We start from the raw sequence: 17,361 nt of genomic DNA on the forward strand, positions 1-17,361 counted from the left end.
TTAGGGGTGTCTTAAGCTAATTTGAACTCTTAGAGGCTCATATAAATAGAGTAGAATCTCATTTGTATCAAACATCAGAATCATTTCATAGATCTCTCTCTTGAGAATTGCACACTTTTTCCTTGGAAGGTCTACTAGAGCTCTTTTGACGCATTTCGATATTTTTGGGGAACTGAAATTTTCTTCTCTCTTGGAGCTGCTATCTTGATCTTGGATTGGATATATCTCTTGCTATTTTGTAAGTGCTTTTATGTTGAAAAAATTTCATGTAATAATGTCTAATGTGTGGAAATCTGGCAACTAGCTAGTGTCCTTTAATGCCCTATTTATTGAATACCATTGAAAAGATTGTTAGATTGTGAATTTGTGCATATTACTCATTGAATGGCAAGTAGATGGATGTTCCTAGAGGAATAGAACTCATTTTTCTTCCATAAAATTCCATTCATCTTGGGTGGGTAAATGCTAAAGAGTGATAGTTAGGGAATCACAATTTAGCCACCCTGAATACAAATTTTGGTCAGATATCAAATCACATAGACTCCCTAGCCCAGGAGTAAGGCACTAATTCGAGCAAACTTGGTGATCACCCTCTTTTTCTTCTCTGTTTCTCCTATTTCTAAATTTTGGCCCTAACCCTAGACAGCTAGCTAGGGCTTGATGCAAATTGCATTGGAGGGGTGACTTTTGGGAAACCGATTAGATAGGTGTCATGTCCCTCTTTTTGCACCCCAATTTTTTTCTATTATTACACAACACCATAGTTGTTTTATATATATAGTAACCATCTCTTTTTTTTTCATTATTCTACTTGTAATTTCTACAGAACTTGGTCTGGGGACTATTACCACTCAAACCAACAAGGGACCTAAAAGGGGTTCCTAAGAGAGAAAATATTAGGTTAAGGGCAACGGTGGAGACTTAGCCCACTGTCACCACAGCTAAGTCTCCCTACTCTTTACGGACTTTCACCGATGGGAGGAGTCCCGGTAGTGTAGGGATCACTTGTAAAGTATATGTCAATGGATAGGAGGGAAGTGACCCTAGAAACCCTTTCCCAAGGATGGAGTGAAGAATGGAACTTGCTTGCTCTTTAAACAAGGAACTTGTTCCTCCAGGGGTAAGGGGTGAGGATTGGAGGGTTGAGGGAGAAGGAATAGGCTTATAGACGAGGTTCTTAATCCGTATAATCCTTGGGAAACTTGGATTCCCAAATGGTTCTTGAGAAGTTATCTTTATTGAAAAGTGGGACCACACAGGGCCAAGTGGACCAAGCCTAGGTTCGAGAATGGAATGCAGCAACTAATGATGTTCCTATTTAGAATCTGCCCAAACCCTTTCTGGGTATTGGAGATCTCACGTGCCCCAACCTCTCCACCAAATTTCGTGGTTAGAGCACATCCGATGCTACCCCAAATGAACAATTGCCTTTTAGATCCTCAAGATGAGACCACTAATGAGGACCTCGGGAACCATATCGAGGAGGAATTAGAAAGTGTCTCCTCTCAAGATGATACTAAAGTTCTAGATCCCAAAATCCTACAAATGTTGCATGAAAGGATGGAAGAATACAAGGAGTCTCGCGGGCAACTAATAGAAAAATATAAGGGCAAGGATCTCCTATTTCATTTTTGTGAGCAAGGAGGAAAGCTTTATAAGATAAAACAAGAATATCGAAAGAACCCTACAGACACCCTTCTCCTAGAACTTTATTACCAGGATTATGTAGTAGATACTTTGGGTGATATTATTCAAGAAAGGGAGAGAGGAGAAGCCTTCCTTGCTTGGTAGACATGAAACAATTAATGAAGAGTGGGATGATTCTGGAAAAATTTTGGATGTAGAAGATCATGAATCTCCAGTTATTCAAGCTAGTGAGGCATATATGGATGACTTTTGGGCTGCAAATTGGGGAATTGGATATGACAACAATAAAGATGAAAGCCCCGTGAAAGCTCAAGTCCATAATGATGAACCTAATAAAGTTGGACCTCTCATTCAAGAAGGAATGTTGAATATGCTTCATGAAGATCTAGAGAATTTGGACAGTATTGCTTCCCCTGACATTGACATTTGTGCCTTCTTCAACATAAACGAGGGAAAATGGGATATCAACAACCATCATTTCGACAATGACCCTATTTATGATACTGACAATGAAGATGAGATTAAGGTTAGACTTACCTTTCTCCAGGACGTTATTTATGATTATATACCTATTGATAACCTTGAAAGGGAAGATAATCATATTCCCATGTGGGAAGTGATTAACTATCGTTTTGACAAGGGTCCCATCTATGATACCAATGATGATATCAATGGGGCCCTCGCTTCTCCCTGCCTTCCCTATGATCCTAGGAATACATTCGATTCATCCATGAATCATTGCCTCACCCCTTTTCATATAATCTCTAATGATGATGAGTCTTTTCCCACTCCTGAGTACGATCATTGGGAAAAACAACTCGTTGACCATGATCCTTCGTGCCAGCCTCCTCCTTTCTTTCCCATCATGACCTTAAGGCAACCATGAAGCATGTGATGGAAACTTAATTAAACTAAGAGGTGGGGGGGTGGGGTGAATCAATTTAGTACATTCTTGGACAACCTTTTCTTTTCTTCTTAATGCTTATCTAAACTATTCAATGAGCAATTTAGCACCATATAAAATGCAAATTTAATATATGAACAATACGTGATATGTGAACCATAACATAACAACCTTCATGGAAGCATAAAATCAACACACAAAATCATCACAAATGGACATCAGATATAAGTGAAAACCCACAAAGAGAGAAAACCATGACTTCGTTATTGTTGTGATGCAAAGGTAAGCTCCTACTCCCATATTACATCTAATTTTTTGTAGGCTTCAACCTACAGGAGACTACTACCTCAATTTTTCTGCAAGTTACAACATGCAAGGAAGCTCCAACTCCCATAAATTTTTTGCATGCTACAACCCACAGTAGGTTGCTACCTCAGCAAGCTACAACCTGTTCCTAATCAAGCTACAACTTGAAAGGAGACTACAATCCCCTGATACATACAAGAAACAACATGTTGGTTTACCTGGTCATCAATTATGCATACCTCCATCTTTATCTCTGCCTCTTCTCCCCATCAAATCTGTTCTAAATCAACTTCATGTGTCAAATAACTCACAAACAATCAACTCTCACATTCTCAAACTTACAAAACTCACTTCTTGCCTTCCAAAAGCACTTATGAAGATAGTTTGTTGGTTGTTGTATTCCATACAAGAATATGAAGTGAACAGACTTGACTCTTTGCCTTCCACTCATTTGTTTACAATCTCTTCATATTTTGAATATTAAAACACAATTAAGAGCTCCAAATATTATTTTCAGTGACCTGTAATGATTAAATACACCAACATAATGCAAGTAAATAATACATTATAGCATCATAACATATATGTAAAGCATTCATTGTCCCATGTAAACAATATGCAAGCAACATATGAGAGCAATACATCACTCTCCGACATCATATTTCTTTTCTACAACCTCTTGCATCACAACTTCTTCATGTCATTGCTGCAACAGCCTTGAGTCTTGCCTTGTATGACATGAAGTCTTAACTTTGTTGTCATGGAGTATTGCATTTTCCTTCCCCTTGCATCACAATAATGACCATGCTTTTGTCTTGCCTTGCATCTTTGCAACAACATCTCTCTAAGGTTGATCTCTACAACATTTCTCACGAACCAAGTACAATGCATCAAATCATAACAAGCATCAATATCATCCTCAAGAAAAATACTCAAAAACATTTGCCATTTTACTTTGATGCTCCTTTGCCATCACCCTTGCTCTTGTTCCTGCATATCAAACATGCCTTGTTGCAAACATTGCTCCTTTATCAATACCTTGCTTGCTCTTATTGTTCCTTTTCCAACAGTCTCTTGCAACATCCGTGTCTTGCTGCTTCTTTGTTGCTCCTTGCCTTGTTGCTTCTTTGTTGCTCCTTTGCCCTACTGTTGCTTCTATGCCAACAATCTCCCCCTTTGGCATTGATGGAAAAACTATGCTCCTTCCCTTTTTGTCCTGATAAAAGCATTCTCCTTACCTCTGCTTACCTCCCCCTTTGACATCAAGGGGTTTGGAGATTTGGATATCAAATGTATCTGCGTCAAGAAGCTCAATACCCATGCAGTGTTGTGTAGTTGATAATTATTGAGATATCTTTGCTCCCATCATATTACCACATCAAAATTCTCTTGATTAAAAATTTAAACATTTGATAAAGTGCAAATGAAAGAGAACAATCGTTGCTTTCCACTTAATAGCTACCAATAACCTTGAAAACCATCTTCTGTTGAACCCTGGAAGGGATAAACATGTAATTGATTTTCAAAAATAATTGGTTTTCAACAACAATATTCTAGGTTGTGAAAATTATCTGGTCATGGGAGTTGTGGAACAATATGTGACTGTGTTGCATAGAACCACTAGACTTCCACATGACAAGTTTGTTTCATAATGTTGCATGTGTAAAAATGGCTATAGTTAAATAAGTCAATCATATGATACCTGAATTAGCCAAAATGAGTAGGCCCTTATACAGAGGAGCCCTTTCATCTCTGATGGTATGAACTACGTGATGGTATGAACTACATGATGTTCAACACAAAGAAACCTCAACCACTTCTCTGGTGACTGAAGCCAAGAATATCCTTGTTGCCTTTCACTGCTTATGTCTCGATATAAGTCCCCATCACTTGCAGCACTCTCAATACCATAATGCCTTTTATGAATTGTAGGCCTGTGAGAAACTGCATAGAGTTGTATGGCAAATAGGTAGGGTACATAGCACTGAATAACAAAATCATTCCAATTCAATATCAAAGGTACTCCTGTGCCATAATTATATGTTAGGTTATTAGCACATTATTTTATTTTTGGGGATTATGTAGGCCTAAGAGACTAATTCGAACTCCTAATTAATGTATAAATACAAGTGAGATGAGTTCATTTTCTAATCATCACTTTGGATTGGATCATTCTTCTCTTTAGAGAATTTCGTACCTTTTATGGGATGATGAATTATAGCATGGATGAATTTTGATGTTTGGATTGGAGTATTTTATCTTGGAGCTTCTCTATTGTCAAATTGTTGATGGTTGGATATGTTCTATTACATGTAAGTACACACATTTAATGCTATTCTGGTTTTACTTTTGCCACAAAGCATTGAATGGGATATTTGATATATTTGGGCTAATTGTTGCATTGCATAATTGCAATTTTGTGGATTTATTGTTTCTATATAGCATCTCTCAATGTTTGGGCCACGTATGTGAATGAAATCTCCCAGGGATAATTCCACCAATGAGTTTATCTTGATAAGCCATCTCTTTCTGCCAAGTGAAGTATAAAAGCTTTGAGGTCTCTTCTTCTTGCCCTAAAGGCTAAGCGAAGTAGTACTTGAGGCCTCCTTGACCAAAATACGAAGTCCTTTCTCATCATTCTCCTAGACTCCATTCTCTCCAAGGGAATAGGCACTGGTCTACAAATAGGTGATCACTCAAAGTACATTTTTCTCCACCTTTCCCCTTCTTTTCTAGGTCTAGCCAAGTTGGGTCACCTATGGCATCACTTTCCCGACAAAATAGCTAAAGAAAAAATTCGATCTCCTAGCCTCTACTGCGTTGGTGTGTCCTCAAGGCCTCTTCCAATTTTGAAGTCATTTTGACAATGGAGTTGTGAGATAACCCAAGCCCTAGCTCTGAGATCAAACTTTGCCCTTGTATTCCCAAGGCTAGCACCTCATAGGATCAACTTGACACTTTTAATTGGAAATTCTTACTTTGATCCTTCCCCCTTCCTTGTCTGGGCTAAGAACATCATTAGTTGCTATATTCTCTCCACTTAGCCTAGGATGGGTCCACTTGGTCCCGTGTGGTCCCAAACCTTTGAAAGGTCAATACTTCAAGAACCATTCGGGAAGTCAAGTCCAATAAAGATTTTAGGATTGGGAAACTCCTTTGCGAGGCATATTCCTCTAACCTAACCCTCACATCCTCATCTCCTTATCCTGAAAATATTTGTACCTTGTTTGAAGAGCAAGTAAGCTTCATTCTTTACCCCCTTCTAGGAAAAGGATCATAAAGGTCACTTCACATCCATTTGTTGATTCATCCTTCGCAAGTGACTTCCATATACCGGGTTTCCTCCCATAGGTGAAAGTCCGTAAAGAGTAAGGAGTCTTAGTTGAGGTGACAGTGGGCTAAGTCTCCATTATTGCCCTTGGCCTAGCAGTTGTGCCTTTTAGGAACCCCCCTTTAGGCCCCCTGCTAGTTTGAGCAGTAACAGGTATCACAATTAATTTTCTGCACTTAGTAGACAACAAGAATGATTTGTTTATAGGTTCTTTATTTGAAGTTGCATTCACTCTTAATCTCTTAATTATTGCCATTAATTGATTCTTAACACCACGTGCCCAATGGACTTGACACTAGTCTTGATCCTCCCATCACTTTTCTTTTAAACTATAATACAACACTTGTTCTATTAAAGCCACTCTGCATTTCACCTTGAGCCATCATTGCCTAAGCTTTAACAATCCTATCTTAGGGAAGCCCCGCTTGAGGTGGAGAAGAGCCAAACTAAAGTGTGAAGAGGGTTGGTGTGGTGACATTGGCTCCTTTTTAGTTTCCCATAGGCCACTACCAAACTTTTGGACTCTAATCAAAAGGTGCTAGTCTGTGAGGTCGTTGGAATTTTAAGTCTAACTGTTAGAAACCCTTCATGTACTTTTCTGGTTTATTTATGCCTACTTGTTCTGATTAATTAACAAGTTATTTACCATGTAAATACTGAAAATAAATACAAGTACATGCTCAACACATTATAGATCATCAATTGAAGGAAACAAAACAAGGACACAAGTGACACCATTGGTTTTGGACCAATGTCCCCGAAAAAACATAATGCGGGAAAACTAGTGCAGCGATCTGAGGGTTTTATTATTATGCAGTTTCTAAATACAATCTGGGTACCAAAACCGGCTCACCCAACAGAGAATAATCTCGGCAGTAGTACCTCTCTACCCAGAAGCAAATATTCCAGCTGAAACCCCGGATAAACACTCCGACAGCTCCCAGCTCCAATCTGCCCCACAAAAACCACAACGTTTGCCTATAGGGACTACGTCAGCCCTTCCTGGCGCTGCGTCAACCCAACATCAGCCCAATAACCCATGCGTCAACCTCTAGAGCCTTTGTGTCACCCGCGTTGGCTCTCTGAGGCATTGCACAGCTCCTGGTTGCCTCTGCGTGGGCCCTAGTTGGCTCTGTGTGGCCTCTAGCTAGTTCTGCATCCCTCTCTCCCGGCCTAAGTTACCGGAAACTCCTGAAGAATTTCCCAGAAACGCGGATCCCCGTTTCCGATACATAAACGGATACGATTCTTGTCCGAAACACTATAAAAACGTTTTTGTGCCGTTTCAAAAAATCGGAAACTTTAGATTTGGAATTGGATACGTTTCCAAGGGATTTAAATTTTTTTGGATCCGTTTCCAGTAAAACGGATCCACGAAAATTTTGATCAGAATCCACCCTTAAAATGTTAAAAAGCTTGAAAATTTGCATAGCCATAAATAAATAATAAAAATGAAGAAATCAGATTTGCAAATAAACTCACTATAAACAGAGTCTCATAAAATCTTTTCTAAATCTTTAAAAACAACAACACTCCATATATTTATCAAAAATTCTTACTAAGAAAAAGATAGATGTTCAAAAATGCAAATAAAGGGGTTGATGAATGTCTTCGTAAAGAGATTTATTTGAGCGATTAATTTTCATTTTGGTTAAGGTTTTGTTAATTGTCATTGATTTTGCTTTTGATTTCATAAATCCCTCCAATATAACAAATCTTCTCTAGCCAATCTTGTGCCTGCATATAGTCACAAGACCAAGCTGACATTGAGAAGATTGAAATGTTCAGATAGGTCTTGATGGAATATCCCAATGATCCCATGGGCCTTTTAATTGTCATGCAAGGAAGATAGATATCATCTGCCATGCATGACACGTTCTTTGAAGGAGTTGGACCCGAAAGCACAAAGGCTGTTGCATTTCTGATTACATTATTAACGATGATGATAATATGTTGAATGTTATAATAATCACTAATGATGATGACAATTTTTATGCTGAATTGATGATGATGATTTGTTTATGTTGAATTCATGACGATGACTATGCATTTTTAGATATAGATTCTAGATTCTAGATTCTAAAAGATGAATGGTAATATGAAATATATATATATATATATGCATGCCGTTTCCTTGCCGTATCGTATCCTCATATTTTGAAAATTTATCGTATCCGTTTCAAACCCCGTATCCGTATCCGTTCCCGTATCCGTTTCAGTGCAACTTAGCTCCCGGCTTCTGCGCTGATTCTCCCGGTACCCTCTCTGCCTCTCTCCTTCTGTATTCACTGCCCCTCGCAGCTGATCGCTGATTCTATCTTTCTTAACAAAACCCCTCTCTAGAGAATAGAATGATTGATCACTCTGGTGTATTATCCAAGTGACCCTCAAGCCTCCTTATATACTTTTCTCGTTCACAATTCAACGGTCGAGATTAAGTCCCTAATCAACAGCGAAAATTAATTTTGACTTGATCCATGACTTTTGGACCATTCTGACACAGTTTTATATTAATTCACATTAATATTTTATTTTCCCTAAGTTTAGACTTAGGGACTCCATTAAAAATATTAATTATTTTAATATCTCCCAAACTGTTTAAAATTTGCCCAAACCATTTCTGGGTATTGGAGATCTCATGTGCTTTAGCCCCTCCACCAATTTTCGTGGCTAGAGCACATCTGATGCTACCCCAAATCAACAAAGGTGACACATAAGATGAGAATAAATATCACGTACACATTAATCATTATTGAAGAAACTAATAAAATATCCAGATTAATGTCAACTTGAAAACATTGATGTTGAAGTTTCTAAGTCTACTTAGTTAGAAACCCTCCATGCACTTTATCTGATTTATTCCTACCTACTTGTTCCATTACTTAACAAGTTATTTACAATGTAAATACTGAAAATAAACAGTAGTGCATGCACAACATATTACAGATCAACAACTGAAAGAAACAGAAACAATCACACCATATGACACCATTATTTTTGGACCAATGTCCCCGAAAAAACCCAATGTGGGAAAATTGGTGCAGCTATCTGAGGGTTTTCTTATTAAGCAATATCATAGTACAATCTGGGTGCCGAAACTGGCCTACCCAACAAAGAATTTCCTTGGCAGTAATACCTCTTCGTTTGAGACAAATCTCCTGGTTAAAACCCCGGATAATCCTTTCGGCAGCTCCTCAGCTCCAATCTGCCCCAGAAACCCCATCGTCTGCCCTTTCTGGATAGCGTCAACCCCTCTCTGCCCAGCGCTGGCCCTACGTCACCCTGAATGGGTCTACGTCAACCTTAGGAGGCCCTGCGTCAGTTCTAGCCCTCTACGTCAGCAACGCTGGCCTCTCTGAGGGTCTGCGCAGCTCCCGACTGCCTCTGCGTGGCCCTGTGTGAGCCCTGGCGGCTACTGCGTCACTCTCTCTGGCTACTTGCTACTCTTCTGGAACTATCTCTGCCTCTTTGTATCTCTGTACTCAATGCCCCTAAGCTGCAACTCCCGATCACTAATTCTATCTCTCTTAACAAACCCCGCTCTAAAGAATAGAATGACTGATCACTCTGGTGTATTCTCCAAGTGACCCTCAAGCCTCCTCTTATACTTTTCTCGTTGACATATCAACGGCCGAGATTAAGTCCCTAATCAACAGCTAAGATTAGATCTAGCTTGATCCATGTCTTTTGGACCATTCTAACACAGTTTCATATTAATACACATTAATATTTTATTTTCTCTAAGTTTAGACTTAGGGACTCCATTAAAAATATTAATTATTTTAATATCTCCTGAACTGTTTAGAATCTGCCCAAACCCTTTTTGGGTATTGGAGATCTCATGTGCCCCAACCTCTCCACCAAATTTCGTGGCTAGAGCACATCCGATGCTACCCCAAATCAACAATTGAGAATTTCAGAGTTTTCCAGTAGGCACAAAAACTTTCCAGTAAAGTTCAAAGAGAAAACTCAATGACTAATATGCATGTAGATTTAGGAATTTCTAAAACAGAATCATGCAGATCTTATTTATACATTGATATATCATTTCTTTTCCATTCAGCAATCATTTCAGAGATATCCATATGCATAAATCAAGCATCAAGAAAGCAAGGAAACTTACAAAAGCACTTCAAATATTTCATCACAACATCAGCAACTATTGAAAACAATACTTTCAAATGTTTTCCAAACAATGATAGAGTACACGGGCATAGTTGAACTAACGAGAGCAAGACAAGTTAGTGAATCAAGAAAGAACATAAAATATACTCAGAGAGACCTTTGCAGTGGCAAATGAAGTGCAAACGGTTTAATATAGGAAGGACACAAGGAAAAAAAAAAAAGAGGCATTCCTATCTTGAAAAACTTATAAAAGTACTTCAAATAATTCATCACAACTTTAGCAATTTCTGGAAAGTTGAATTTCCGATGTTTTTCTGACAACAATGATAAATTACACTGGCATAACTGAACTGACAACAGGAAGATGAGTAAGTGAATTAGTAAAGAACATAAAACCATCGCAAGAGACCTTTGCAGTGGAAAACAAGGGGAAAATGATTTAATATAGGAATGACAAGAAAGAGGAGTCAAAGACATTTCTATTTTGAAAAACTAACTAATAAACCACAAGAATATGCAAGGACAATTTTGAAGTATGAATATCGTGCTTCACCATTTAATCTTGTAACATGTGTAAAAAGAGGCTATGGCATGATGTCTCATAAAGGCAGGCTTACCAGTGAAGTTGGTTCTATATGCAACAGCCTTCTCAAGATAAGCACCATTAAAGGTGGAGCCACTGAAATCAGACTCTCTCATGTCGGCCGATGTAAAGTTTGCCCGCCTGTTACAACGAAAAGGAACTTTTGAAAATTTAAATAAAAAAATGACAAATATAATATGCATTCAAGAAAGGGATTGTAATTAAAAATTATAAGAGAGACAAATAGAAACCTTCTATCATTGCAATGTAGCACTAGATGATACTTATAAATTGTAATACTTTAAAGCCTATACACCAAATAAGCTTAATATAGCACTAAATATCCAACCAAAGATTTGGTTGTCGATCTTAAAAACATCACCAATGTTAAAATTTGACAGCTCAGGGATGAATTTTTCCTAGAAGAAATCATATCTTTCAGTTCTGTTTGAACCACCTATAAAAAAAATATTTCTAACAATTCTAATACGACTTTCCAAAAATAGTAGGTCACGTCTCAATTTGGAAGCGACTTTCCAAAAATAGAAAGTCATGTCTAAATGATCAAAGATAATCTTGACATATGGAATCCACTTTAAAATCAAATCAAACAATGACTCTACAAGTCAAGAATTAATATATTTATCCTTACTAGTATTATTATTATTATTATTATGATACTATTATTTATAAAATAGTCTAAAGTCATTTACCTTTAATGGATTAATAAATAATAATAAAAAACGAATTCCCTCATGGAATATGTAAATTAAATTGAGAATCTATTACTCGGAAAATCGAACCTCTCTGTTGGAATAAAATAGTAACTCCACACATAAGAGAATGTAACTCTCCCTCACTAATTCAATGTATGACAAAAGTGTAACTCCTCCTCATTAAATGCACTTGTAACTCTCTCATTCAATTCGATTTGTAACTCTCACCGAATATTCTCTCATGTCTAAGTGTAACTCTCTATCTCCCTAATTCAAATTGTAACTCCTCAAGACAAGTGTACCTCTCTGTCTATTCTAGGGATGAATTACACTTCTCCTCAAGTAACTCCTCCCTCATGAAATTCGATTCTCTTATTATTGGCTCAAGGCATGAATTCATTTTGTAACTCCTCTCCCTTCTCATCTATCTAAGCAAAAACAAGTGAGAGTTGAGAGGAGCATGTTCATTGTGAAGAAGGAAAGCTAGTGTTGAGTGTGCAAAAGAGGTGTGAGAGCAAGTGAAGAGTAAGAGAAATGGAAGAGTTAGAGCAAGTGTGAAAGACAAGATCTGATCAAAAAAAGGAGATCTTCAAGCAAAAAGCAAGAGCACTTCAGCTGCAAGTTGATTAGGAATTGGTGACTTGATTCATTCTCAGTTTCTCTTTCTCTTTGTACTCTACTAAACAATTGAAGAAATCTAATAGAAGAATAATCATTTGGGTTTTCCCCTTGTGGGTTTTCCCCTAGTCATTGGACCTAACTCTTCGTGTCTTATATTTGTGTTTCGCTATCTTCATATGACCCTTAAGTTTATGTTCTATCTACAATTGTTGATCTGAAAAGTTTTGAAGAAGAAATTTGCATTCTAAGTAATTGCAACAGCATAGAAAATTCAATTTTCTGCAAAGTACATTCAGTTTTCTGCAAAGTAAATTTAGTTTTCTGCAAAGTACATTCAGCTTTCTACAATGTACATTCAGTTCCATTAAAACTTCTGCAAAGTACATTCAATTTTCTGTGAAGTACATTCATTTTTATGCATAGAACTTTCATGTTTTAACAACCAAGTCAAATTATTAGGCATTCCTTAGGATCACATCATGATATAGTTAATTATTTCAACTGCGAAGAAAAGCTTGGGAAAACCAGAGATAAATATAGAAAAAACTGAAACTGCAGCCTTGCATGGAAAGTAGATCTCCTGCGGTAATCTTCAAGGAAAATGTCAAAATAATGTTAAGCCACACTACAAATATGAATAATCTCATCATTTCTCCAGAGCACTACAAATACCAAATCATGGAACATTATTTGGAAAGAACACCCAAGACAAATAGATCGACATTGTTATATTGATTATCACTAAGTTGTATAAATCTCTTTTTCTACTTGTAATGAAGTAGTGCTCCAATCCTTCTATTCCTTCGTTCATATGTACTCTCATACTCAATCTCTACGGACTAGCTCAATGAGTTCGAACAAATTGTTCAAGGTGTTACCCATTTTCATGCATGAGAATATTTTTGAGCATTTGACTATCAATTGCCAGAGATTTGCAAAGATTCAGATCATGTATGGGCACTACCTAGAGACATATTGTGGGCACACACATTCCCTGTGATTACTCTTATGGTTTACTAAGAAATCCCAATATTTCCTAGTAACTAACCATTAATCAACAGCAAGTGTTCTGGTGCTTTAAAGAAAGTTGTCATGTGCAAAGTACTCAATTCCTGTCCTTGGTGATGATTTTGATAGCTTGGTTCAATGTATTCAGCATAATGATGGTGTTTTTGGTTTTGGAGGGCATATGTCACATGACCCCCTTTTATTATGAGTGTTATCACCAGTTTTTTCATGCTCCAATATTCATAGGGTAATTATTTGTGCATTATTTGATGATACTTGACACATATGTTAGCCTCCTAGTGAATAGGACGCGTTTTAGCACTTTATGTTGTACATGGGGCCTTAAATAACTTGTCCTAGCACATGTTGTGAACTTTTTGACTAGATCTTATTTCATGATGATGTTGGGACCCTTGATGGAGTGTTGTTAATTTTAGATAACAATGGTATGTTTTATGCTTTAGCACAATTTACTTCAATGTTCCTTTAGCAGCCCAATGACAATTTCAAATTATAACCAGTAGTAATCACATCGACAGTAAATGCAGATAAAACATAAAAACATGTGCAGAAGACAAGCCAAGACAAAAGGACACAAGATTTGGCGGATGCTAAGGAAAGACCCCAATGTGGGGAAACCCTTTGATCAAATCTTCTTATTATTATTCAATAGTTCTGCAGAGAGAGAGTACATAGATCAAATTCACTTGCCCAATACATAGCCAAAACAGCGTTGTCAAAATCACCAATTAACAACAGTGAACTACATCCCTAACCAGAAAGTCAACACTGGTCAAATCAGCACCAAAACGTACTCCAAGCAACTCAGTCAACAGCAGTCTAATTCGGCCTTCAAGGAGAGTCAAAGTCAACCCAAAACAGTTCAGTCAAACCTAGTCAAAGGAGAGAGAAACATTGTTGTAATTTATGTGGTCAAATATGAAGTCAACACTGAAGTCAACTTGCCCAAAACACCTCAATTTTTGTGCCCAGCAACTCGCCCTAGAAAAATTGGAATTCTGCCCTGAAAACCAAAGTCAAAAATGGTCAAATCAACCTTGGTCAACATTGGAGTGTTCTATCGCTGAAATTTTGGCCTATTCTATCCCTGAAATTTTCGGCCTCCTGCCACACGTGTGAAGAAGAGAGAGAGGTTGCCCCAAGTTGTACGAACCAATCAAGAGAAAAGAGAGAGATGAAATGATGTGATGAGTGATGTCCAAATAAAGAGAGAGGTCACTACTATTTATACAATTCCTTGAGGGGGAGGAGACACATCCAATGAGCTTCTTGAGCCTACATTTGACTGAGACCGACCTTAACAATTTGTGCATGAGAGAGAATAAATTCAAAATTCCACTTTTGCTTGTCAGAATGAGATTATCTTTATATCAATATTGGACCTCTCGAAAAGAGGAATCCAATGCAATAATCATCTCCATCATATGAGTTGTCCTAAGGTGGAAATTGGCCCTAGTTGCCAATTTTAACAAGTGCACCCCTATTTGGGCATGCCATAGCAAAATCTAGCACCCTAGTGCAAAGCCTCACCAGGAAACTTAAATCAAGTGCGATAATGAGAGTGTCACCACTGTCACCTTACCAACAACTCCCTTCATCTTAGTGATGAACACAATCCAAAATAATGGAGGCTTCCCTTATAGCTATCAAACAACCCAATTACTCAAGCTAAGTGCTCCCTACGAGTTCTAGAATAATTTCCACCCTAGAACAAGAATAGGAAAATAGGGTTTAGGCTGGAATAGAGAGTAATTTCCAAATTTTAGTTCAAATGTTCCTCTAGCTCAATCTAAAGGTTTAGGTCAACCAATAAAGGCTCAAGATAGGTTCCCAAACACACACAATCAAGAAATTACACTTGAATGTCATAACCAGATCTTTAAATCAGAATTTGCAGTAATATAATAGTCTATAACAGCTGAAAAATTAGCCCCGGAAACTATGACAATAAAATATAAAATGAGGGCTAAAATTATGAGTAAATAAGAGAATTAAATACAACACTTTTCTATACCTAAAAAGGCATGTAACAACACTTAAACTCTAGACGTAAGCCCTAATTAATGGCTGGAAATTGCACATAAAATATAATTTTTACTTATCCAATCAATTCCAAACAATTCCTAACACTAGAACATCAATGTTTGAGCTAGTAAATGTTGAAAATATATGATTTTGCTATAAATAAACCAGTGTTGCACGAAACGCGCCCTGCAGATCAAAACCCCGAAACGTGATTCGTGCGGATCCATGGGTGATCCGTGCAGATCCATGGGTGATCCGTCGGCCGAAACGCATTTCGGAAATTCCGCAACGCAGATCAGGTCAGAAAAGACGGTTCTTGCCCTATCGAAACCATCTGACCCGATCTGCGTTTCGGCCGGCGGATCACCCAGCAGAAATGCCACGTTTCGGGGTCGAATCCATATGGATCGCGATCGATTCTATAGGCCATCAGTCGGTTCCGCCTTGCAGCCTCACTAATTTGACTTCTTATTTTTTTCTATTTCTTGGGGGTGGGGACCAAGATAGGTTAGGGTAAGGAATGAAGGGATTAAAAGGCCCTTTCACCTCTCATTTGCTCACTTGTATTTTTCGAGAGCTTGGAAAAGAGAGAAGAGCTTGGAGGAGTAAAGAAGGGCTTCCATCAACAAGAGCTAAAGAGGTAAGTGCAAACCCCAAACTCCCTCATTTTTTTCATTGTTTTTTGTATTGTTCTCCTCCCTCTCGTACTCTTTCCCATTCTTTATTCTTGCTCATTTAATTGCAAGTTGTCCACCACCTATATTCATATTCCAAGATGGTGTTCTTTTGGCTTCTATGTATCATTCCACTTTTGGTTTAATGATGGGAAGGGGGAGTAGGAATAGAAGGGAAGAAGAACAAGAGGATAGTGGTCCCCATATGAGTGACCCAATGTATGATGAGGAGGAAGGGTTTGAAGAGGAAGGGGATGAACTTGAAGGGAACACTGAAACACTAGAGGGGAAAGCTACATTGACACCCTTGTGGAACTATGTAACCAAACTTGAAGGGGTAAAAGGTGGTGGAAGCTACAAATTTTTGGGCTCTCATGGTTGTCGTGGAAGAAAACCATTTAGTGGTTCATATACCCGTGTGAGAAGGCATCTTTGTGGGGTGATGGACAGTGATGATAAAAAGGGTGTTGTGGGGATACAAATTTGCCCAAACATTTCAGCTAAACAAAGAAAAAAATACATCCAAATAGAGGAGATTGCACAACAAAAAAAGCAAGAAACAAAAAACTCAATTTGAATCAAGTGCAGCCTCTAGATTTGGTAGCTCATCTCCTCATGTTACTTCTGCAAGCGTTGGAGGTAAAAGAACAATAGGGGATTTCTTGACTATTGTTGGGAGGGATGATGTGGATGGAAAGATAATCTGATTTTTTTGTGCTTGAGGTGTACCATTCAATGTGCTTCGCTCTCCCTATTGGCATGAAATGGTAAAGGCCATCAATGAAGCCCCAAAATGATACAAGTGCCCCAACTATGAGAAAGCTAGAACAATGTTTTTAGAAAGAGAAAAAGTAAAGGTTCAAGAAGCTTTGACACGTTTTACAAATGAGTGGGTGGATTGTGGGGTATCCATTGTATCAGATGGGTTGACAAATATTAGAAACCAACATTTGATAAATGTTCGTGGTGTTTCTGCTAGTGGTGCAGTATTTATTACATGTCATGTCTCCTCCTCCATCAGTGCAAGTTCACAAAATATTGCAGATCTCCTATTGCAATCAATCAGAGATGTTGGTCTGAATAATGTGGTTCAAGTGATCACAGATAATGCAGCAAATTGTAAGGCAACAGGAAAAGTTATTGAACGTACTCATCCACACATCTTTTGGTCTAGGTGCTTGGTGCACACATTGAACCTTTTGATGCATGATATTGTGAAGCATAAAGAATGTGGATGGATTAATGAGCTTTACAGGAAAGGGAAGCAACTCATTAAATTTATCACAAGGCATACAAGGGTAAACTACTTCTATGGCACTTACTCCAAGTTGCAGTTGCTTAAACTTGCAAAAACAAGATTTGCAAGTTATTACCTCACCTTTAGGCAGCTAGTGAAGGTG

At 37.9% G+C, this 17,361-nt stretch overlaps 1 protein-coding gene across 1 annotated transcript in view; it reads right to left on the reverse strand.

The window, feature by feature from the left end:
* Nucleotides 1-17,361, reverse strand: part of LOC149263765 (Pentapeptide repeat-containing protein) — a 246,233-nt gene that overhangs the window by 145,220 nt on the left and 83,652 nt on the right. The window contains exon 3 of the mRNA XM_089426675.1: nucleotides 10,931-11,037. Coding sequence (XP_089282801.1) covers nucleotides 10,931-11,037 — 107 coding nt within the window. The remainder of the gene's footprint in view (nucleotides 1-10,930; nucleotides 11,038-17,361) is intronic.

Source organism: Pinus tabuliformis, chromosome 6, assembly GCF_031772625.1.
Source record: "Pinus tabuliformis cultivar Carrire ecotype Pingquan chromosome 6, CPIR1, whole genome shotgun sequence".
Lineage (NCBI taxonomy): Eukaryota > Viridiplantae > Streptophyta > Pinopsida > Pinales > Pinaceae > Pinus > Pinus tabuliformis.